Source organism: Cupressus sempervirens, chromosome 3 (genome assembly GCF_028749045.1).
Source record: "Cupressus sempervirens isolate cs-2001-9-10 chromosome 3, ASM2874904v1, whole genome shotgun sequence".
Taxonomy (NCBI): Eukaryota; Viridiplantae; Streptophyta; class Pinopsida; order Cupressales; family Cupressaceae; genus Cupressus; species Cupressus sempervirens.
The window spans coordinates 264,253,688-264,279,371 of record NC_143120.1 but is presented as its reverse complement, the minus strand read 5'-3'; the positions used below and the strand labels follow the sequence as shown (position 1 = coordinate 264,279,371).

At 32.0% G+C, this 25,684-nt stretch overlaps 1 protein-coding gene across 1 annotated transcript in view; it reads right to left on the bottom strand.

Moving 5' to 3' along the window:
• Positions 1 to 25,250, bottom strand: part of LOC149565913 (CBL-interacting serine/threonine-protein kinase 15-like) — a 56,990-nt gene extending 31,740 nt beyond the window's left edge. The window contains exon 1 of the mRNA XM_089816406.1: positions 24,419 to 25,250. Within this exon, the coding sequence (XP_089672532.1) occupies positions 24,419 to 25,250 (832 nt within the window). The remainder of the gene's footprint in view (positions 1 to 24,418) is intronic.
• Between the last annotated feature and the right edge of the window lie 434 nt (positions 25,251 to 25,684).

The following is a 25,684-nucleotide window of genomic DNA, read 5'->3' as shown; positions in this document are numbered from 1 at the left end:
TCTAATCCAAGAGAAATCTGCGTCACCACCGTCTCTAAGTATCCATGAGCACCTGTAACCAATCAATCCATGCTAACTCCAAATGCAACATAGCAATATCATGAAGTATCTAGCTTATGATCAGTGTACTCAATACCAAGAAACTAAACCAAGATCAATGTCAAAGTTCCAACCATGGCCTCAGGAACATAAACACGACAATATGATCTTACCATCTCAACTAAAGAGATAACATGCTCCATATGAACATACTATAACATGTCACAACTCTAAACGCGTATCAAGAGTATACCATGACATAATAATGAAACCATCCTCATACCAAGGATAACATGCCAAATAAAAGCATAAATCACACCTTTGCCAAGAACCCTGTGAGTCCTCAAGATGCAACCTTCTCCACACACCATGAAGAAAATCATCTCCACATACCAAGAAGAACCATCTTCATACACCATGAAGATAACCAAGAACTCCATGAGTCCTCAAGATCTAACCATCTTCAAACATCATGAAGATAACAAGTGCACCATGCAAATGTCAAAGATGCTTCTACAGCAAGAGGATCTAAGACAAACATCCAACATCTACAAACACTCAATAAATATATCAATGCCAACAACTCCCACTCAACTGTGGTACCAAGTCACCTATGGCATCATAAAATCCATCTCTTATATGAAGATCCAAATCAAACCAGGAACTAATCCTGCACTGTCACCCCATCACTGTCACAAGCTCCCACTAAACCGTGTATCCAAGCTATCCATGAGATCATGATGAAAACCCATCCTCTAACCATGAGAATCAACCAAGGCATTAAATCATCAAAGAACTCAAAGTGCACATCATGAGCTCCTCAAAAGAAACCAAATAACCATGATCCTCAACAAAGAAGATATACCACCATAACCAAATCAGAAAATTCAAGCTAATGAACATCAAGGATGTACTTGTATAACCAATCATGTCATGCCAAAATCCATGACACCATGATCACATCCATGAATCGAGCATCTGGCTCTCAAAGTGTCCAACCTATCAGCATAGTCAGCCACAATCCTCTGCCATGACTGTACCTGGTAACAACATCTCATCCCTTCTACATGAAGAAAATAGTAAATCATGTGACTTAGGGCATAGACAACCCAAATCCAAGCCACCAATCTGAATATGTATCAATAATGAAAGATCAATGGGCAAAGACAACCCATAACCAAGCTATAAATGCAACCTGTAAGTATAGACTGCTTACAACACTGCACAACTTGTAGACCCAACAAGTCATCATGCATATCCAAACCAAACATTGAGAACCATATCATCATGAGACTAAACTAAAATATGAACTGAGTATACAATGACATCAAATCTTAAATCTCCAATGCCATAAACTCACAATATTACCATAGTCAAAATATACATGTAAACTATTCAGATCAATATATCAATAAATAAATTATGCCAAACTTGAACCAAATCTAAACCAATATATAGAGCTCTCCAAGAGCTTTCCATTGACTACTCGAAGTCCAAAATTCGACTCCGTATGCCCAAGTTATGCCCTAATCCGTGCTCAAAATAAACAACATCTGACTTTAGGGCTCTTAAAACCTAAAAAATTTCAAAATCATAGAACCAAACCTATGCCATGTTGTAGTGCTCTGAATTAGCTTTCCAACACCTATAAGAACTCTGAAATTCGATATTCTGAGAGAAAGTTATGGCCATTTTACTAAGACAGTCTTTTTACCATTTTCAGTACGATTTTTCATTATTTTTTTTTTTTTTAGTGACGAAAATTTCAACGGGATTAAATTTGACGGTCATCATGGGCTGAAACCAAAAAAACTCTTTCATTTCCTCTAAACATGGCCAAACTAGGGCATATTATATATCAAAATTTATGGAAATGTTGACCCGGATCCAATGGTGAGGTCTGTTTTTACCCAGGAGGTCATTTCTGCAAGCTACCCCCCAAAACCCTCATTTAAATGAAACATCCAAAAAAATATTTTTGTCCAAAAATTTCACATGCCCAAATATTTTAACATCCCATCATAACAGCAAATCCAAAACCCTCAGATCTACAATAAATCATTCATATATCTTGCCCTTTTTTTTTTTTTTAATCCTCTCATGCATTCCCATGGACTCAATCTAGGGTTGCAATAATAAAACCATAGCTCTGATACCACTTGTAAGGAAACTTGGCAACAAAGAATATAATCGTTTCCACATAACCCATAATAGATCTGAAATAATCACAAAATTAAAATCCACATGCAAGAGAATAGACAACATACCCACAAAATTGTGACCCAAGATATACCTTGGGAAACCCTCATTGAGGGAAAAACCCAGCCTCCAAAAGCATCCATCATCATGTATTATTCAGCAAAAATACCATTGCCATACAACCATGGAAGCCTTCATGGCCATAGCCACAACCGAGCAAATTATGTGAACAAGCATGAATCCACACATTCCATGCCATGCTTCCAACCTTCACAAATGCTCCCTTGGCTAACCTGTCAAGCCTTGTCCTGCTCGACTCTTGCCTTTTGTCTTCTCCTTGTCACTCTCTCTCACTCTCTATACAACAACTACCCTTGTGGCTGCTTATATAGTAGCAAGTCCCACAAAACCAATAAGTGGTATTACATAAACCATGTGCTACCTAACCCGCTGACCCCACATTTAATATTGGGCATTTAATTCTTTTTTTTTTTCAATATTAAATAATTACATGAAATATTTTCACAATGTTACAATACAACTCATCAAGAATATTCTATGGGAATCCTTACATGTTGCACGTCCATCTAGGTACAACATTACATAATAAAAATAAAATAATAAAATAACAATATTATGCAATCTGTGCAACACCCATTATCTCAACATTCTTGACTTTGGAGTTTGGGTGAGTTGTATTCGCCAATTTGATTATGGATTCCTCTTGGTTAATTTTCAAAGGTTGTTGCAAGAGCCTATGTTAACTAACAACAGTATAGTTCATGACTACTTTTGGGATCCAGGTGGATTGATTGGGTTGTTGTTTGACCATTTCTTGGGGACAAGCAATTTTGGGAACAACAAACTGTAATGTCCCCTTTCTAGCATTCATAGCATGATGTTGTTGTTAGCATATTTCCCCATGGTCCCGTAGGCTAACTAGGACATTAAAGGGACTTAGAGGCCATTTGGTCTAGACAGTTTCAGTTGCAGGTCTTTTTGAGGGGTTTTGAGGCAACTTTGGGCATACTTACTATTTATAGTAAGTCATCTTGGATATGGTCGGACATCCAGTGGCAGCGGTATGTCGATGGTAATTGTTTAAAATTGACAAAAAGACTTGTTTATCATTGATAAGATTTGTTATGCATTGATAAAGCTATTTTATAAAGTTAAGTTTAAATATTTAACTTTGTTAATGCATAGACTATAGTTTGTGGGAAATATTTAAATTAAGAGTCCCCTTTAGTTTATAACACATTGGAGACATAAGTTACATAAAGGGAGTTATTTTTTATCCCACATTGAGAAAATGAAGGATTGAGCTCTTGTGAGAACACTATAAAAGAAAGGGAGGAGCTTCTTTTTAGTATGGTTGGAAATATCAAAGAAATTGGAGAATTTGCTGGAGATTATGTCTCAATAGTTTGGAGGACGAAATCTCTTCAAGCTAGAAATCTTGATGCCATTGATAGATATGGTCTTGAGATTCAACATAGTAGCAATTCGAAAAAGTACATACGAAAAAGCAGTCTAGAAAAGCGGAATCAAAAAAGCAGGCTAAAAAAGTGGATACGAAAAAGCAGTCTGAAAAAGCAGAACCAAAAAAGTAGGCCAAAAAAGAAGTTCGAAAAAAGCAAAGTAGAAGGGGCAGCATTGAAGGAAGTTATTACAGCCATCTACAACCAGGTTCTTTATTAGTATTTCCTTTTAGGGTGTTATAAGTTTCAGCTGTAAGTGTGCATTGTACCAGCATTATCATTTGGTAATCCATGTAAATGCCAAAGTCTTGGCCATATTTCATGAGCATTGTATTTTTCATTGCAATTAAGAAGATAATAGTTGCTGGTGTCATTTAAGCAATTTACTATCATTATTTATCAGCTAGTTAGTTTGCATACCAGCTATTTGTAAAAATGCCAGTTGGTTGTAAGTGTTCATTTCTCATGCTTAGATCATATATATGCATTGAATATTGTCAAAATTAGTAGCACACTCATGTTAGGTCATTGTGTAGTCCATTGTAGTCTTCTAGCACAAGATTCTCATTGATGCAAATTGAAAAAAAAGTCATTTAAAGCTAGTTGAAATACTATATCAGTCATATGTCCCTTGCATGTGAATTGTTTGATGAAATTCCTTGAGCTTTCATCAACATTTTTGAGAGCAGATTTGAAGACGGTCATTACAGTGGTATCAGAGCTTGCTTGCAAATTGTTTGACGAAATGTCAAACAACTGAAGTATAAAGAAATTTGGTGTTTGAAGAAGTTATAACCTATTGGGGTTATTACAGTGGTATCAGAGCTTGCTTGCAAAGTGTTTGATGAAATGTCAAACAACTAAAGTATAAAGATTTTTGGTGTTTGAAGAAGTTATAACCTATTGGGGTTATTACATCTCTTCTTTTTCAATCCATTCCTCCCTCTTTCTATCTCTTTCCATCATTTCCCATATATCTATATCTCATGTCTCTGACCCACCCTCCCCCCTCTCTCTCTATCTATACATAGTCTATATATATATATATAGTTTGTACCTAACTATTATGATCTCTTTATCCCTTTCTTTACTCTCTTCCATTTTCCCTATTCCTTAATATCTCTCTACATCTAATCTCTCCCTTACATAAGTTGGGTTATCTTTCTCCTATTCAATCCCCCTCACCTATATCTCTCACACTCCTCAAAATTCTACCATTTCCTTATTCCTCTTCCTTCACACCAAATCTACTCTTATCTAGGTCATGGTTATGATTAGATTTTATCAAATTTATGAAACTATAGTTCTATTTGTTTTGATTTCAAGGTTAGGTTATTTGTTACAGTTTTTGGGTATGATTTAGTGCTTAATTATATGTAATTAGAATTTATTTTTAATTTAGTAATAGTGTTATACACAACTAGTTTAGAATTAGGATTTAATTTAGCATAATTTTAAAGGAGGACTAAGATTAGTGATTAATTAGGTAATTTTTTTATGTAATGTTTAATTGAGTTTAGTACATTAGTTAATAGTGTTTTGTTATTATTATTAGGGTCATGATTCAATTTTTTTTAAGTTTGATAGTTTATCATTAATATTTAATGAGTTTTATAGGTAGCATTAAATTTAATGATGTATAGTGAGGGAGTATAATAATACTATTGAAGATGATGTTTAAATTGGTGAAATGTTAAATTAGGTTTATAAATATAGTTTAAACATATTAAGGGATGGGATTTTGTATTATTTATGGTTTACTATCAAGTGTAGAAAGGGATAAGGGTTAAATTTAGTATAGTCATATAATTAGTGTTTAATTTGACTATACCTATTTCGCTCTCTTTCTCTTCTTCTATTTATATATATCTTTGTCTATGCCTCTCCTCCCCTCTACACATATGTGCATATTAACTTAATTATCCCATTATCTACCCATATATTTCTATCTTTATCAACTAGTCTTCCTTTGTATGTTTGTCTCTACTGATTTAAACCTCTCTCTCTCTCTCTCTCTCTCTCTCTCTCTCTCTCGTCTACTTATGTTTTTTTTTATTTCACTATATTTCTCTTTCTCTTACACTCTATCTATGTGCCTCCTTATACTTCTATGTGTTTATCCATCTCATTATCTATATCTCTATGTCTCTTGTCACACGCACACACACACATACATATATACATGTATATATATAATATATATGCATGTATATATGTGTATATATATATATATATACATATATATACATATATATATACACATATATACATATATATACACATATATATACATGTTACTATCTATATATATATGTATGTATGTATATATATATATATATATACATACATACATATATATAGATAGTAACATGTATATATATATATATATGTGTGTGTGTGTATATATATATATATACATATATATATATATATATGTATGTATATATATACACATATATAGACACACACACACACACACACACACACGTGTGTGTGTGTGTGTGTATCTTCCTCTTCTAGATTTATCTATTAGTTTTCTCCATCATCTCCTTTCTCTCCCTCTACATCTCTCTCTTATTTAATGTACTTTCTTACAATATCTCTCTACATACACATACTCCACCTCTCTCTCTACATCACTTTAGTATATTCTTATCCCTCTATCACATTTCATTAATGTAATCTATTTCTATATCTCTCTAATTATTCTCTCTCATATCTCTTTATCCTCTACCCTTTCTATCTCTCACTAAAATACACAAACACACTCCATATATATTTCAATTGTATTCATTTATACTTCTATAAATACCACTTTATGAGCTTTTGTTATAAAAATAAAATTGAAATTCAATTTTTGTAAGTGTAAGTTTAATTTTCTTTATTTTTCTCCCTCTATATATGCATTCCCATATCTAACTCTCCCTCTATCTATATATATATATATATATATATATATATATTTTTTTTTTTTTTTTAAATCCAATTTTTTACATTATCTCTCTACATACACATACTCCACCTCTCTTTGTATACATCACTTTGATATAGTCTTATCCCTCCATCATGTCTCACTCACATAATCTCTTTCTATATCTCTCCACTTGTTTTATCTCCTATCTCTTTATCTTCACCTTATCTATCTCTCACTCAACTACACAAACATAATACATATATCTTTATATTATATTTGGTTCTACTTCTCTGTCTACCTTCAAATGATCTTTTGTTATACAATTGAAATTATAATTCAACTTTTGTAGGTGCAAAGTTAATTTTCTTTATTTTTTGTTTGAGGATTTCTTATCTTTTTCTCCCTCCATATATCTATCTCTTATTTTGTCAACTCTCTAGAAAACATACTTCACCCCTCTCTATACATCACTTTGTTATATTCTTATCCCTCTATTATGTTTCACTTACATAATCTCTTTCTATATATTTCCAATTATTCCCTCACCTCTCTCTTTATCCTGGACGGTCTCTATATCTCACTAAAATAAATAAACATAATTCATATAAATATTTCTATTATATTTACTTCTATTTCTCTATCTACCTCTTGCTGAGCTTTTGTTATACAATTAAAACTACAATTCAATTTTTTTAGGTGTAAAGTTAAATTTTTTAATTTATTTTTTGGCTTGAGGATTTCTATTCTTTTTTGGAGGCTATAATTAAAAATTAAAGGTTCAACATTAAGGTTGGGTTACTTATGTTATTCTATTGTAAAAAGAGATTCATTTTAGTTGAATAAATTATTTGAATAGGACTACAATAAGAGTTATTATAAAATTTTGTTTAACCCTTACTAACCACAATCATAACTATTATTTTTTTCTTTTTAATATACAATTATATTTTAATACGAAATTAAATATTTTTATCTTTAAATTTAATCTTTAAATTGAAATAATAATAAATATTATAAGTAATCAAATCTCAACTTCAAATAGATTTAATAAATTAAGATATTCATTTTCAAATATTGTGACCATCAAGTAAGAGCCTACAACACAATAGTAAATTGTAAGCCTGTCATTGGAGAGATTTTGGGTTTGACTCTACACAAGATTAATAAATAATAATAACTAATCACATCACATAATAATAATGAATCTTGTCTTTAGCCTCTTATCCATACATACATATAGTGAGCATCATTTTAATAGCTTTATTTGAAGAATCTAACCTTTATATTGTTTAATTTCATAGATTTAATAAAGTTAGATATTCATTTTAAAATATCAGATTCTCTTCAGGAAACTATTCTTGTGAAGTATGAGCTTGATGGGGGTATGGATCCAGTTAATATTGCTATCTATAATCGCCTCAATTTTCATCTGCAAGATGGGGTTGCAGCTCATAGGTTTCCTTCTATGTCCAGGCAGCTTCACCATCAGAGGAAGGGTCAGGTTAACGGGGATGGGCACTGGACTCCTCCTCCCTGTGGAGTTCTGAAAATTAACACTGATGGTTCTTCCCATGGGAATCTTGGTCCGGCTGGTATTGGCGGAGTGGCTCGTTGTAGTTCTGGGGATGTTAAATTTTTCTTCTCAGTTCATAAGGGTGATTATACTAACAATCTTATGGAAGCTCAAGCTATTTTATATGTTGTGGAACAGTGTTGCTTGCGGGGATGGAGTAAGATTATTTGTGAGTCTGATTCCCAGGTGGTGGTGAACATGCTTTCTTTGCAAGAGCTTGAGGATGTTAGTTGGCAGCTGGCCACTGTTGTTAAGTAGATTCTTTTCTTCTCTTCCTCTTTTCAGTTCATTAGGTTCATGTATAGTCCTCATGAATGGAATAGAATTGCTGATTGTTTAGCCAAATGGGCTTCTAGTCATGATCCGGGTTGGAATATTAGGGATAGGGGGCAACTGTCCTTTGAGATGGTGCAAGAATTTGATGATCTTGTTGCTCAGGATCAAGCTCCTTTTTGACCTCTCCTTGTTGTATTCCTTTTTGTCTTAATAAATTTTTACCCCTCTTTTTGCAAAATTATATTAATATAGTTTTTACATTTTAAAATATTTTACATATATCTTTAGCCTTATATTTCACCCGTAATGTTAAAAATAAAAAATCATATAATATTGTTTTTTTAAACTATTATATCACTAAAAAATTATAAATTATAAATTTTCTTTCTAAACAATCAATAGTTTGAATATATTTTTAAATATGTTAATGAAGAGAATGTAAATTAAACAAAAACTTTTATAACAATAGCAAGAGTTGCATGCAACTAGAGTCCTTACCATAGATGAGAGAGTAGGAGAAGTGATGAGTCATTTGGCTTAGTGTTGACAATTAGCTTAACATTGTTCTATTCCAAGATTATGTCCTAGAAATAAGAAAGCAAGGTCTAAAATTTTGTTTGTAGATGAAAATTTCACTCTAGTAAATACTTTAGGTTAAACTATTTAGAAATTTGTTTGCAAATAGAAGTTTCACTATAATGAATGTTTGAGTTTAAACTATGATATTTACAATTTGGTTTTCAATTTTAATCTTCACTCTAGTGAATGATTGCATTCTACAAATATCCTTCCTAATAAATATGAGTAATATTTATTTCGATATAATTCCTAATAACCATCAAGATATTGATGCTAATTGATATTATGTAATTTATTACTATTTAAAGTATCATTACACCTCCATAATACAAGAAATGCAATATAGTATAAAGAAATGTGAGAACATGAAACAATTAAACCAATAAATTAATCAATTATAACAATGACAACACATTTGTTCTAACTCAAGGAATTGTTCAAGAACAATTTTTTTATTTATTTAACTTACAAGTATTGTCTATCAAAAGCAATATAGCTTATTATTAGTCCCTACCATAGATGAGAGAGTAGGAGAAGTGATGAGTCATTTGGCTTAGTGTTGATAATTAGCTTAACATTGTTCTATTCCAAGATTATGTCCTAGAAATAAGAAAGTGAGGTCTAAAATTTTGTTTGTAGACAAAAATTTCACTCTAGTATATGTTTTAGGTTAAACTATTTACAATTTTGTTTGCAAATAGAAGTTTCACTATAATGAATGTTTGAGTTTAAACTAGGTTTGCAATTTTAATCTTCACTCTAGTGAATGATTGAGTTTTAAAAATATCCTTCATAATTAATATGAATAATATTCATTTAGATATAATTCCTGATAACCATCATGATATTGATGCTATTTGATATTATGTAACTTATTACTACTTAAAGTATCATTACACCTCCATAATACAAGAAATGCAATATAGTATAAAGACATGTGAGAACATGAAACAATTAAACCAATAAATTAATCAATTATAACAACTAAAACACTTTTTTTCTAGCTCAAAGAATTGTTCAAGAACAATTTTTTATTTATTTCACTTACAAGTATTGTCTATCAAAAGCACTATAGCTTATTATTCACCATGGTATAAATATATAGTAGACATTGCCAAACTTAATTTTAAGTCACATAAATGGAGGTCAATTCAGAAAAGGGCTCCAAAATGATGGTATGGTATGTTTATTGATACCTTAAAGAAAAAAATGGTGTAAGGTCATGTATTCAAATAAATATTTATTTTTATTATGAGGATGCTAAGATTGGATTATAATGTAAGTAGAAAATGTGAAATTCACTCTTATGAAAACTTTATCTAAATATGTAGTACTACTAATTATTCCATAGTTCACATAATTGAGCTAAGCTTCAATGTTCATAAAAGATGATATGATTTCCAAGAATAGCTTCTCAAGATTCTCTATGAATTTACCTCGCATCTATAATTATCACATTGACATGTATTGCTTCTAAATTTGATTGATCATTCATTTTCTTCAATATTTTAGAACACCTCCTTTATTTCTTTCTACTTTGAAAATAAATTATTGAGTTTGAAATTTTAGAATAATCACTTTATCCAAGCATCAAATAATAAAACTAATAATCAAATCCAAAACTATGTGTTATGAATATGCCCACAAATCTTAAGCATTCCAAATAGCTCAAAATAAATTATATTTTAAGTCCAATAGAAGTACATTAACTCATATATAACCCACTTGATCCTTCAATTTGTAGGTAAAATAACAAGCTTCAAACAAAATAATATGTCAAAATTGTAAATAGATTCATTTTGGTCGTAGGTACATAGAATTGAAGCTAATAAAAAAGAGAATATGTCAAAAGTGAAATAATCAACCATTTTTCTTTTGAAATTTTAACAAGTGGGCATGTCCAAAATCAAAATGAACAATTGATGGGTAAAAAAATTAGAATACAGTAAAAGTAGCATTTCACTTGAATTAAAAAGAACTAAAACAAAAGGTTGTGAAATCAACCATAACTAGATATAGACTTAAATACTCATAAAGGAAAATTATAATGAGAATCAACAATATTGACCCTAGGAGATTATGCATACCTTATAATTTTAGGTGGATTTCTAGAGTAATGTTAGGAAATGAAAGCATCTGCTCAATTCGTTTTTCTTCATTTTGTTTCCAAGAATTGAATAATACAAAGAGAAATGCAGGTGGTTCCTAATAAAGTTAAACCTTTTTTTAGTTTGCAACTGCAATCTATTTTATTAAAATGACCTTAATAAGAATCAATGACTCTAATCTCCATATGCTTTGAAATGAAAACAAATAAATAGAAAAACTCAAAATTGTTTATTTCTCAATGGAAGGTTTACATCCTAAAGTTTAATTGTGCTGAATAGTTATGAGGATTAATTTCCTTAAGGATTTATCTCCTTGAAAAGTTGTGCATTTTCCATTATCTTCATTTTTATTGAGTATTTTCTTTAGGTTGTATCTTCCTTCTGTATATGGTTAAAAAACCTTCAGTTTTTGAATCCTTTCTATGTTTTGGTGCATTTTCTCCATTCGCCACTGTGGATAACGTTGTTTATTGCATCTTATATCTGAAAGTAAAATTTCAACCTTCAGTTTGTGAATCCCTTTCTATGTTTTGCTGCACTTTCTCCATTCGCTATTTTGAGTAACATTGTTTATTACATCTTTATATTTGAAGGCTAAATTTTCATTAATTGACAAGCATCTATGTGTTACTTCTAATACGAAATAACACAAGGGCTCCCAAGCTAAAGCTCTTCTTTCTCCTTCTCTTTAAAAAACTAGTCATTCATAAATAAATAGAAGGTAAACAATTTTTTTTTGTATAGTCATTCCATTAAAAGAAATGAAAATTTTTAGCAGTTAAATAGTTTGTAGCTGTCATTTTGGACATTAACGATTAACATCTAATTATAATTATATGCCTCATACCTGTAGTTATATTTGATATTTATAATACTCTTAAAAATGCAGCCTTATATTTATCATTATCTTATGCTTGAACTATGTAGCTTCATCCCCTTCAACTATTTTAACTTTAAAAAAAAAACAATTATATATATATATATATATATATATATATATATTTGTTTAAAAAACAATTGTAATTGAACACTATGAGAGCTATAATATGTAGAAGTTAAAAAACAAAAGGTACAAATGACATGGGTGACAATAGTTATATCATAAAACAAAAAAAACATATTTCATAGTTTACTTCAATAGTAAAAATTGAAATAATTTGCACAATCAGAACAATTCAGATTTTAGCAAAGATTTTTAGTGTTTTTTTCCAAGGAATTTGTAGTTTTCCAGATTCGGGATCTCTACTATGAGATTGTAGAGCATCTAAACTAAAGTCTATCAGCTAAGGATTTTACAAATAGAAAATAAACTAATAAGATCAATTTTACAATTACAATTATTTCAAACTTTTTCTAAAGGTTATTCAGTTTAACAACATTATTATAAGAATTAAAAATTAAAATTAGTTATCTATTAAAAAACTAAAAAGTAAAGAAATCAAGTCCATTTTAAAATCGTCTACATTATTTAGATATTAGAATTTAAAGTCTAACATTTTGAAAGTTCAATATTTTTTTCTACATTGACAACCATATTCTTTTGCATACAATCACAATGTATGTCATAAGAAAGAAAATAGAAGTGAATTACAGAGCTGCAGATGTTTTAGAAAGCTAAACAATCTACCAATCAAAAGAAAAAAAATGTGATTACTCTATTACTAAAATGAGAGCAAGGAAAAATTATTAAAATTTTAAGTTATATAAATCTATTTGTTGAGATGAATCATTAATCTTTTAGATGAATTATTGCTTTCTATCTACAACAAAAACTAGTCATTCATAAGCTATTGAGATGAATTATCAAGCTTGTAAGTTATATAAATCTATTTATTGAGAGGTCTAGAGCTGAAAGGTCTAAGGAGAAATATATTTTATCTATGAATTAATTTCCTTTAAAAAAGAAATGTTTAGCATATTTCTTCATAGTAGATTTATAGATTTTGACTATAAATATCAGTGCCACATAGAATAGTTTTTGGAGCAAAGGAATATAGTTATTAGGTATCTACTAATGTTTGTTGTGAGCTCTTAGGGTAAAAAATGAGAAGGTGAGAGCAACGAATATGGTTATTAAGTATCTCACAATGTTTTTTGTGCGGGGGAGTATTGCCTCTACTAATCTCACCAAATGGTTACCTCCTTCCCATTGGCAATTTTTTTCTTTGCTAACCTTGGCAATGAGATTTGGTAAAAGGAAATTATACAGGTAATATTGTTTTCCTTTCGAAATATATGGCTGAGGTTATGTAATAAAAGATTCTGCCATTGAAACATCTGGAAATTTTGTCAGATTTGTGAGGAATTTGGTAATCAAAACCCTAAGAATTTGTAATGGTGATTTCTCCTTGCTCTCTCCTCATTTTTTACCTTAGAGTTCACCACAAAATTTGACAGATACTCAATTACCATATTGACAATCTAAAAAATACTGCTTACTTTTTTGCCAAGCAAATATACTAAAGATTTTTTAATTCTGTCACAAACATATCTGAAATAAGGAAATTAATATTTTTACAAAAAATTGACGCTATGTCTATGCAAAAAAAAAATAGAATTATCTTACAAAAAGTCCAGAAGGTGTATTAATCTAGAGTTTCTTCCCAAAAAGAAAGCTCACCAATTTTTTCACAAATATTTTCACAGAAAATATTAATATGCATCGAAAAAATTGAGGATTCAATTGCATGTTCTAAATTGGTAAATGTATTCTCAATAAAATGACTGAGTTGTATAATAGGGCCTCACCAATGTAGCTGTTACAAGAAAAAGATTGTATGAGTACTCTAGCAATTTTTTCCCACTTCAGATGGAAATTTTAATATGCTGAAAAACTTCAACGATTACAGGAGATTAACGATGAAGCTGCTCAACAAGGAGGTGGAACATGGATGACACTTGTCCTTTAAGTACATGGTGGAACATGGACGACACTTATCCTTTAAAACCACTTGCCATAATCGTTTGCTCAATTTCTTGTCGAATTTCTTGAGCAGGAAACTAAAAGGATTGCCGCAAAAAATATATATGTACAAAATTGTAAAGTACAAAATATATATAGAAAGTGCATGGAAAATTGTAAAGTACAAAATATATATGATTTTTAAAAAAATTAGGTATGTGTACCACTTTTTGGCGCCATCTTAAACTCATTGTTGAGATTCTCTAGCAGATTGACATCTTCAAACAAATTTGATACAAAATTTTACCATCGGGAAGTATATGGGTAAATTGGTTATAAGAAATGGTGATATTAGTGCAAGTCCTTTGATAGGTAGTAGTGAAGCGTGAGAGGCCATGTTCTTTCCAACTTATTTTACCTGATTAAAAAGGCCCTCTTATGTTGAAGGCTATTAATACTGAAAAATATCAATTGCAGGTATCATGCGCGATCGAATTTATCGTGAAAACCTTACAATAGTCGAGGTAAAAACTGCAGTAACTATTAAATTTCAATAATACCATACAAAGTAAAATTTAACCTAAAATAAGAAGGAAAAATAGAATTTGAGCACACACAATTATTGATACCAAATTCAAATCTTTTTAGTCCAGTAAAATTTATTCAAGCAAAGAAAATCCTTAAATACCTTTTTAAGAATGAGTCGATCTTGACCAACCATAGAATTTGTTTGATGTGTCCTAGTGTTATCTAATAATGTTTGTGAGTATTGATAGAACAAAAGATTTTCTACTAATATTTTCATATAGGGTAGGTGCAGGATTGTGGTGTGTCAAAAAGTGACAATCTAAAAAATATGTAGTTGTGAAATGCCTCAAAGCATTTGAAATCTATTCTTATTTTTTCGTCATCTATTCTGACACCAATTCAAAATATTAATACCTCTATTATAAGGTCTAGTATTTCTTTGGATACTAGACCTATATGGTCAACTTTAATAACGTCCTAAAAAATGCATTTTTGGCCTATTGTTGTGTATTTTTTACTTCAAACATGTATCTGGTGACTTTTTTTTCACCCAAATTTGATGAAATGAAAGAGTTTCTTAAGAATGTTCTTCTCTTTCCATAAATGTAATGTTTATCAAATTATGAAGTTGGTAAGTAATTATGATTTATTTTCCAACAAAGTTACATATAAAGTACTAATTGACACACTGATTGAAAAACAAATATAACTTTCCAACTACATAACATTTTTAAAATCCAAAATATGTGTCACATTCTACACTTCTACTATAAGGGGGAAAAAAAAACTAAATTTTTTTAATTTATAAAGTTTTGAATTAATTAAGTTGGTGAGACACTAGAGTTTTTTTAATTTGGAAAATACTATAGTAACAAATTCATAATTAACTATTTATTTGGAAAAAAAATGCAAAATTATGTGTCATAATCAGGCATGAGTCTACATTTTAAATCTAAAATCTTACTAAAAAAATTATCATTTGATTTTGATTAAGGTGGTCGAACATATACCTACTTCTTATTTTTGTCCTCAAATTTTTGTACTATTGCATTAAAATTAAAATTTTTGACCAATCAATTTTATCTTTCTTCAGATAAGGTCTAGTAGTTTAGAAACTAAATTCAATTTCCTATAGATTCTTTTCTCGCAATGTTTTGATACAAAATTCATAACAACTTCAAATTTGCATATCAAGTTGACATAACCCCAATTTACTGATTTTTCATTGTCACTTAAGGGCATAGTTTGGTTGACAATGATTCTGCATATACCCTATAGTAGAGTTTTGATGGATTCATTTATGTAAATCAAAAATATTTATTCAAATCTCAAAGAGTCAACTTACAACTTTATTTATTAAGGAATTACAAGTTTTTGGATGACTCACATTGATCACAAAAGATGAGATTTTGGAAATGCTATAGATGAGTTGTGGATGTCTTGCACATTCATTAACTAGAGTTTTAAAAAAATGAAAATACCTATAAATACCTATACCTATAGTGTTCACATTATAACAAATGAAGGTGTACCAACAATAAGGATGTACAACAATAATACATTTTAGGATATTTACAACTCCACTCTACTCACTAATAGTGGTTAATGGTGATTACTATGTGAGAAAATCAAGTGCCTCTTGCCCAGGAGGTCTTTTTAGACTAATGGCTAGTTCTATCAAGTTCAAAAGGCCTAGATACTAGGGTAACTTGGGTGGGGGATTGAAATTTTGAGCTTCATTGGATCTACCAGAGGATCTGGCATTTCTACAGTCTTTGGGGCCCAAGATTCTTGAGAATGAGTCAAGTGTTGTTGACCCTAAACTAAGATGGAAAAGTGTGCTGGTGGGAAGAACAATCATCGAACCTATACCTGAGGTTACCCCTATTATCTTGTATAGGGACTCTAGCCTAGAGATTTATTTTCCTAATGTGGTTGTGGAATATGTTTCTTGAAGCATTTTGCAAGGCCTTGTTAGAAATTTTATGGGTTATAGACCCACCATAGAGATGGTTAGGAAATGGGACTCTAATAGGTGGAAGCTCATAGGATCGATCACAATTGTTGTCCTAACTAGGTAAATGTATCTATCTAGGTTTAAGATAAAGAAGATAGAGACCAATTTTTTCAAGATCCTAGAAGTTGGGAAAACACATGTTGGTCATAGCCAAATTGAATCCTGATTTTAACCCTAGTATTGACCTATAGAGAATGGCCCCAGTTTTGATTTGTCTCCCAAGATTTCCATTGGAATTTTGGAATGATAAGGTCTTCCAATAGATTAGGGATTCATTTGGGCATTTCATTAAGGTGGATGCTATTACAAAAAATAGGTCCTAGTTAGAATTTGATAGACTTTGTGTGAATGTTGACATTAGTAATAATCTCTCTAGTTGTATTATTTTGAGAGTAGAATGGGGAATGTGGATGCAAGCTATCAGTTATGAGAATGTTGAGCTATATTGCATAAATTGTAGATAGTATGGTCATGTGGTCTCTCAATGTAAAGTGGATCTTAGAAAAAGGAGGGATAAAGAGTTGGAACCCACACAACCTCTTGGAGCCATACATATGAATCTCTCTAGATCCCTAACAATGTCACAAGAGCTACCCTTATAACTGGAAGTTTTGGGAGGAAAAATGATCCAAGATGGAGCTAAGTCTCATATTGGTAACAATTACCTAGATAAACTCTTGGAGGAGAGAAAAATCTAGAAGGAGATAGATGAGGTGGGACTTATCCAAACCAAAAAGGTAGGCACACTTGGTTCAGGTGATTCTATAGAAGCTATGGGAACTTGCAAGTAGGCTATTATGGAAAGGATGACCCACAAGAAAATACATCAAAGTCTTAGACTAAAGAGGAAGGGAAAACTCTAGACCAACCAAAGGATGGATGAGGGTACATGACTATAGGAGGGGGAAAGGATGAGATGAATGACTCACTACCACGGGGCACCCTTAAAATTAGTATTCCATGTGTTGAACTCCAAATGACTAAGCTAAGCTCACCATCATTAACTTTGGGTACCCCTCTTGGGATGGAGGGGATGTCAGGAACCCAAATGAAAGGCATGGGACCAATATAAGGAGGATGTGGCCTAGGAAACAAGAATTGGTAGGTCCTCAATAAGGGTTGCAAGAACAAAGGCTACCCATGAAGAAGAACAACAATGTAGATTTAAATGGAACATTCTAATTGGAAGTGAAGAGATTTTCTAGTAACAAATATCTAAAGTTCAATGGATTTTACAAGGAGATAGGAACACAAGATTTTTCCATAGGTTGGCTTCCAAGCATCAAAAGAGAAATACAACCCATAAGTTGTTCAACAATGACAACATAGAACTTTAGGAGGAGGATCTGGAGAAATTGGTGGCAAGCTACTTCTAGGAGATTTACAAATCTCCCAATGTTCAAGTTAATTTGCAAACAAAGTCTGACCTCTTGGAATTTATGCTTCTGGTAATTGACAATGACACGATGTAGGAATTCAGTTGGAAGGTGATGAAGGAGGAAGTTAAGAGTGTGGTTTTTGCCATGGGTTCCTTCAAAGCCCCTAGATCGGATGGTTTTCCCCCAACATTCTTCTAGGAATTATAGGAAATTATCAAGTATGATGTCATCCATGTGGTGGGGGACCTCATTAGGACAAGTAAGACTCTTAGACAAACCAACAAGACTTTTCTAGTTTCAATCCCTAAAGTTAATGATCCTATTAGATGAAAAGAATTTAGACCAATAAGCCATTCTAATACCATCTACAATATTTTCTCAAAAGTGATGGTCAATAAAATGAAACCCATCTTGGAGAAACTTATTCATCTAACTCAGAATAGATTTGTTTCTAGAAGACATATCCTAGACATTATCACCAGTTCACATGAGGTCCTGCATTCCATGAAAATGTGTGGTAATTAGGTATGTGTAGGATCATGGTGTGCCAAAAAGTGACAATCTAAAAAAAATGTAGTTTTGAAATCCCTCAGAGCATTTCAAAATCTATTCTGACTTTTTTCTTACCCATCCTAATACCAAACCAAAATATTAATACCTTTATAAGCCCTAGTATTTTTTTGGATTCCAATGCTACATGCTCAAGTTAAAAAATGTCTCGAACACATGTTTTTGGCCTATTTTTTTGTATTTCTTCCTTCAAACATGTGTCTGATGACTTTATGTTCACCCAAATTTGATGAAATGAAAAAGGTTTCTTAAGCATATTCTTACCTTTCCATAAATGTAATATCTATGAAATTAGGAGTTTAGTAAGTAATTATTATTCATTTTCTAATGGAGTTATGTATAAAGTGTTGATTGACATACTGATTGAAAAATAAATATAACTTTCAAACACTATAACAATTTTGAAATCCAAAAGATGCATCACATTATATACTTCTTCTACTATCAGAAAAGTAAAATAAAAATAAAATAATGTAAATTTTTTAATTAGTTAAGGTGGTTAAAGATGGGATTTTTTTATTCTAAAAATATTATAGTAGAAAACTCATAATTAATTATTTATTTGGAATAAAAATACCCAAAAAATATGTCTCACATCTAAGCATGACTCTACTTATTATATATAGAATCTTGCTAAAAAAATGTTATCACTTGATTTTGATTAAGTTGGTCAGACATATGCCTAGTTCTCATTTTTGCCTTGAAATTTTTGTACTATTGCATTAAAATTCAAAATTTTGACCAATCAATTTTTTCTTTCTTCAGATAAGGCCTAGTAGTTTAGAAACTAAATTCAATTTTATAAAAATTATTTTCTCACAACTTTTTTATTCAAATTTTAAATAAAGTTTAAACTTACACATCAAGTTGGCATAACCCTAATTTGCTCATTTTCCATTGCCACTTAAGGGCATAGTTTGGTGGACCATGATCCTACACATACCCAATCCTTCTATGGCTTTGAAATTGGATATCTCTAAGGTGTACGACAAGGTAAGAAAAGATATTACTATTAAGATTTTGATGACACTTAGGTTTGGGGAACTCTTAATCACCTTGATTCATGTGATGACTAATACTATCCAATTTTCGGTGATAGTGAATGACTCACTAGACCCTTTCTTTCTAGAAAAGAGGGGGATTAGATAGGGAGATTGACTATCACCATATCTATGAATAATAGTTGCCAAGATTCTTGGTAGAAATCTTAGATAAAATGGGTAGTATGACATGAAATTAAAGAGATTAAGCCTACAATGACTTTTCCCCCCAAGGTTCTCCAACAATTTGTTAATGAAACCTTTATCTATGGAATATCCTCCATAAGAGAGGCAAAGGTTTGGAAAAGGACTCTAAATGGATATGCTAAAGTTTCAAGATAACATATAAATTATTAGAAAAGTATATTATATTTTAACTATACAAAGATGACCACTCAGAAAAGAATTACCAGTGAATTGGAATGTCAAGTTACCTCCTTCCCTAATATTTATCTGGGTGTCCCCCTCACTATCAAAGATGTGACTCCCCAATTATGGAATATGTTGGTTGAGAGGATGCAAAGGAAGTTAGTAGGTTGGAAGAGGAAGGTCTTAAATAATTTGGGTATGCTACAATTACTCTCGGCTTCCTTGCAAGGTATCCTTGTTTACTTCTTACATTTATATAAGATATATAGTAAATTCAAAGATATTATTGAGAATATACAATGTATTTTTTTATGAATGAGAATGGAGGAAAAGAAGAAGTTAAGCCTAGTGAGTTGCGACAAAGTTTGTATGCCAAAATCTGAAGGAGGTCTAAACCTAAGAAGAATTGGAGATCTTAATAAATCCCTCATGATGAAAGTTGGAAGGAGTTTGACACAAAAGTCCACCCCTTGATGTCATATTATGAGTGCTAAGTATTTGAATTCCTAACCTTTCTCCTAGACTATTTCTAGTAAAGATCTACTAACCAGTTCAAAGATATGGAATAACATCACAAAGATAAGGAAATAACTAAAAGGGGGTATGTGATGGGCCTTGAGAGATGGTAACTAGATCAGATTCTAAAAGGACAAATAGTGGGATGAAGGTCCTTTAGAAGGAACAATGTTTGCTATGTTAAAAAGTAGGGGGAGATGAGGATAGGAGAAATGGTGGAACACTACATCCAAAATAATCAAGAAAATACATTCAACTTGGATAACTTAGATGGGATGAACATAGCCTTAGCCAAAGAGCTTAACACTAGGCTAAAGGGGACATGTATCCCTTCCTTCTTGAGGAGGATAGATTATATGGGAAAAAACTCAAATGGGGAATTTTATTGTGAAGTATTCTTACATTTCCCTAGTGGGTGATAGGAGAAATGCAGAGTGAAAGAATGTCTAGAACCCTCACGTTATACCCAAAATTAATTTTTTTTGGTGGTCAGTCATGCACAATAGTGTTCTTACCATTGATAATGCCAAGAGACATGACTTCTAGATGTGTAATAGATGTGTGCTATGCTATAAGTAGGAAGAGTCCATCCCACACGTTTTCATCTACTGCCCTTACTCTACCCAAGTTTGGCAAAGTATTCTTGCACAGATTGGAGTATCATGGGTCTTCCACCATTCAATCTACCAATTTATTCTTGGATGGTAGTACCCTCTACAATATCCCCTTATAAAAATGATCTAGAAGGCTATCCACACATATATAATTTGGAACTTATGGAAAGCACAAAATAACCACATATTTAGAGATATAAGTACACCCCCTAGGGTTTTTTTTCACAAATGTATGGGAGGAATAAGTGAAGGGGTTCTACTATGGAAATGGAAACCTCCTCACTAGCCCCAACCTATCTTGAGCGGGCTTAGGTGAGACTGTGGGAGATTAATCAAATTATTGACAAAATGAATAATTTGAAGACAATCTAGAGGATGCAAACTAAATGGAGAAAATGATGGTCGAGATTAATGAGGGATGCAAGGAGTTGGTGGTTGATGAGGATGATGATGAGGTTATGGAAGGGGAAATTTGGAGAGTGAAGCCATCAATTATTGAGAATATGGTTAGGGAAGACAAAGTGGCATGGTCCTATCTGAAAGAGGACACATTTATTTTATTTATATAAAGCATAGAGGGCCATGATGAGATGTTTGTCTGGAAATTTATCAATTCCTAGAAGAAGCACTAGGTCATCATTGATGGGGTAATTTTGAAGGTTACAAAAGAAGTGATAGGCAATGCCACTGGCTTCTTGTTGGAAGGGAAGTCATGGAAGAAGCAACCTAGAGTTAAAGATAAAGCAAGCCTCTAAAGATTCTTGCACTCCAAGGAAGCTCCTGTTCACTTTTGTGGTGGGTTTTCTCATGACAAGCTTGTAAAGCCATGGAATACGGTCTTCTATGTTATCATGCACTATGTCATCCTTGAAGATAGATTAAGCTTTTCTATTACTATAATTTTTCTATCCTTGATCATTTCCAAAACAAAGAATGCATTTCTTTTCCTTTTCTCCTACTACATTCAATGAAAATCTATGTTAGGAATATAAGGAAAAAATGTGAAGAGGGAAAAAAATTACATAGTCTACCACCAAGAATTTATGCTTTTTCTGTTTGAATGTTATAAAGGCCTCCACCCTCAAATTCTAAGGATTAGCCCTCTTCTTCTAAAAATTACTACTCAAGTCTCAACTCCCTATTCTAACCCACATCCAAGGAGGACCCCAAGACCATGACCAAAAAAATAAAGGAAGAGAAAAAGTAAGTTCTAGATGTTGAAAAAATTTAAACCATGAGTAAGGGCACTAATTGGACAACGAAGAGGCTGAGAGAGAAAATTCCCTTGACCAACCCTGCCATACCCAAATTGGACACCTCTTGGAAAATGTTCAGGCCTCGTCCCAAATGTAAGGCCAATAGAAGGAACTACAAGGAAAATGAAGAAGAAGAAACATAAAGTGAGGAGAAAAATGTAAATATGGAGGAAGCCAACTATTTTCCCTCTAATGTTTCTGACATGTTTATAAGTGTTACTCTAGATAATGTAAAGTCCAAGAATGTTGACCATGGTATGATAACATCATCGGTTAAGATGGGCACTCTGGGTAGCTTAGATCATGTAGAAAGCACATTGGGAGAACAAGAGGCTACACATGAGAAGGCGTAATATGACACTCAATAGAAAGAAACTATGAAAAAAATGAGAGCAAAGAGTAGGGGAACTAAGTAGTGGAGAAACTGGAAAAGTCAATTATGGAGTTAGTTAAACAGAATGAGGACCTGGAGGAAAAGTTTGATAGGGTGGAAAATTTCTCAGTTCACATCATACTATACTCCATCTAATGTAAACTAACAAATATTGGAGAACCAATGATAATGAGGTGGAGACAAACTGTGTCCTGTATGGCTTCCTGGCTGACAACTAGCTCTGACTGCTACTAGAAAATCTAAGCAACCATTGATGGTTCCTCTTCTAGTGTGGTTAGATTTCGTTTTGTTTTATGATGCTTAGTTATACTTTAAGCCTTTGAGCCACTTTTAGTTTTTACCTTTGGAATGATAGTAGAGCAAAAATTTATCTTATGGCCATGATTTTGTATATTGTTAAGACTCTTGATGCTTGATGCTTATGGTAGTATTTACTTTATAGTTATGGGTATGGGTAGTTATTTGAAATTTTGAAAGTGGGCAGGGTAATCTTGTGGTAATTAATACCAATTGATCTTCCAATAGTTATTCTTGTCTATTTTGGGTCAACCCCCACTTTTTCTATTAGAAGAACCTAGGCAGTCTGAAATGTTATTACATAGAAAATTCCATGAATGAACAAAAAATTAAATAGAAAAAAAATTGTTCATTACAAAGTGAAAGAAAAAAAAAGCCTCACACTAACAAAAAAAAAAAAACCTATTAAAATTATCTCAACTCATTTTTGGTATGCTTTGTCCTTGTAGAACACAATATCTCAAAAGCTTCTACAACGATACACCAAAACTAAACATAACGATTAAATACCTTACTTGTCCCTTATCAGTATAATTTTTATTTATCCCTAATAGTTCATTATCAATATAATTTTAACATATATAACAATAAAATTTATTGAAATTGTACATTTTCAAATGAATTACACTAAAAATTGCAATTTTAAAAATAAATAAATAAGAAACATATGTTTATCTATGATTGATCTGTGAGTGCAAAACTATTGATTGATTGAGTTGAGGTGAGGCAAGTACAATAATAACTTGAAGTCATATTTTTAATTTAATTTTAATTTTAAAGAATTCAACTTAGAATCTTGTACATTAGCTTTTTGAGGTGTTAAAAAAAAATCTATAATCATGGGTTTTAATTCTTGGTCACAAATTTTTTTATATTCGAATAAGTCTCCACTTTTTCTAGTCACTTCTACTTTAAACAATGATGGCCCTACATCATATATCTTGACTTTAATTTCCAAATCTCCTTTGTTATGAGCATCCTTTTTCTTTATATTCATCGAAAAATGTGTCTTTTTGGTCGTAAATTTGGATTCCTTCCCAATCTTTCCAAGTTTTTCAACAATACGACTTACTGACTCATTTGATATAAAACTAAATTTAGCATTTTCTCTTTTCTTTTCATCCCAAGTAATAGAAGGTGTGAAATCAAACTTTGAATTGATAATCTCAAATGCATTAGGAGATTTCTCTTCTTCCATCCATTAAGATTTTCAATAAAATATTCTGTTTCAAAAAAAAAAATTATATATTATTAAATATTACAAAAATAATATCGTAAAATATACATTTGTTTTCGTTTCTTTTTCATAATCTACATTTGTAAGAACATAAAGACTAAACATATAGTTGATTAAAAAATATATTTACCTTTCTTATGGTTTACATCTTGAAAGCCCTTAGCAAACCAGGAATGCTTCATAATCTGTTGCGTACTAAGCCGTGTCTTAGGGTTTGGATCCAGAACCTTGGCGAGCAGCTCTTGCACCCCATCAGACAGAAGCCACGGCATATGAAATCTCAATTCCATCTTCGGATAAGCAAGGTACTTGAAGAACCCATTAGTCTTGTTTCCAAAAGGATAACGCCCCTCCAAAAAGACATACAAAATAATCCCACACATCCAAACGTCAGCTTTGGCACCATCATAGCCTAAAAAAGAGTTGGAAACCTCGGGTGCTATATATGGCGGCGTCCCACACCATTCATGCAACTTCCCGCCCTCCTTCTTCAGCGTGCTCAGCCCAAAATCCGCCACCTTCAGGTTCCCTTCTCCGTCAACTAGCAGATTCTCCAGCTTGAGATCCCTGTGGAAAACCCCGCGCCTGTGACAGAAATCTACCGCGCTGATCAATTGCTGGAAGTATTTTTTCGCCGCCGCTTCTTTGAAACTTCCAACGGCGCCGAGTTTGTCGAAGAAATCTCCGCCGCTGACGTACTCCATGGCTAAGAATATATTTGTTTTGGTGGCCATGACTTCGTATAGCTGAACAATGTTTGGGTGGTGGAGAGATCTCATGCTCGAGATTTCTTTCTCTATTTGGCGGAGTAAGGGAGTGTGAAGTTTCTGCTTGTCGAGAAATTTAATGGCAACTGTGTCGCCTGTTTTTGTGTGTACTGCGCGGTAAACTTTTCCCCACCCGCCTTCTCCGATTAGTTTCTCTATTTCGTACTTGCCCATCAGAATTTGACCTCGTTCCATTGCTTCTTTCGCTCTGAAATTTTAGGTCTTCTTCATTGAACATTCAGCACTTTATATTAACTTCTAGGGGTGCCAATCCCTTTTCTCTCGAGATGTTAAGAGTCACTTCAAGAGGTGCGGAAATGGAGATGGATAATAGCAAGGAGATACTGTTAATACGCGAATTTTAGCATTTGATTAAAACATTGTATTTATTAGAGTCTAACTTTCAATGCTCGTGTATCCGTTACTTTGCTTGGTTTGCAAAAAAATCAAATTCATCGGACAAAGGTGAGCATATTAAATTTAACAGTTTATAATTAATGTTAAGCTCTATTTTAGAAGGTAATATGTGGTGAAGTATAATAATGTGAACTTAATTCATCAAACATTAAATTGTGAATGGTAATCTAATTCCATATTTCAGTTTTTGTTATATCTTTTGGTGGTGGTCA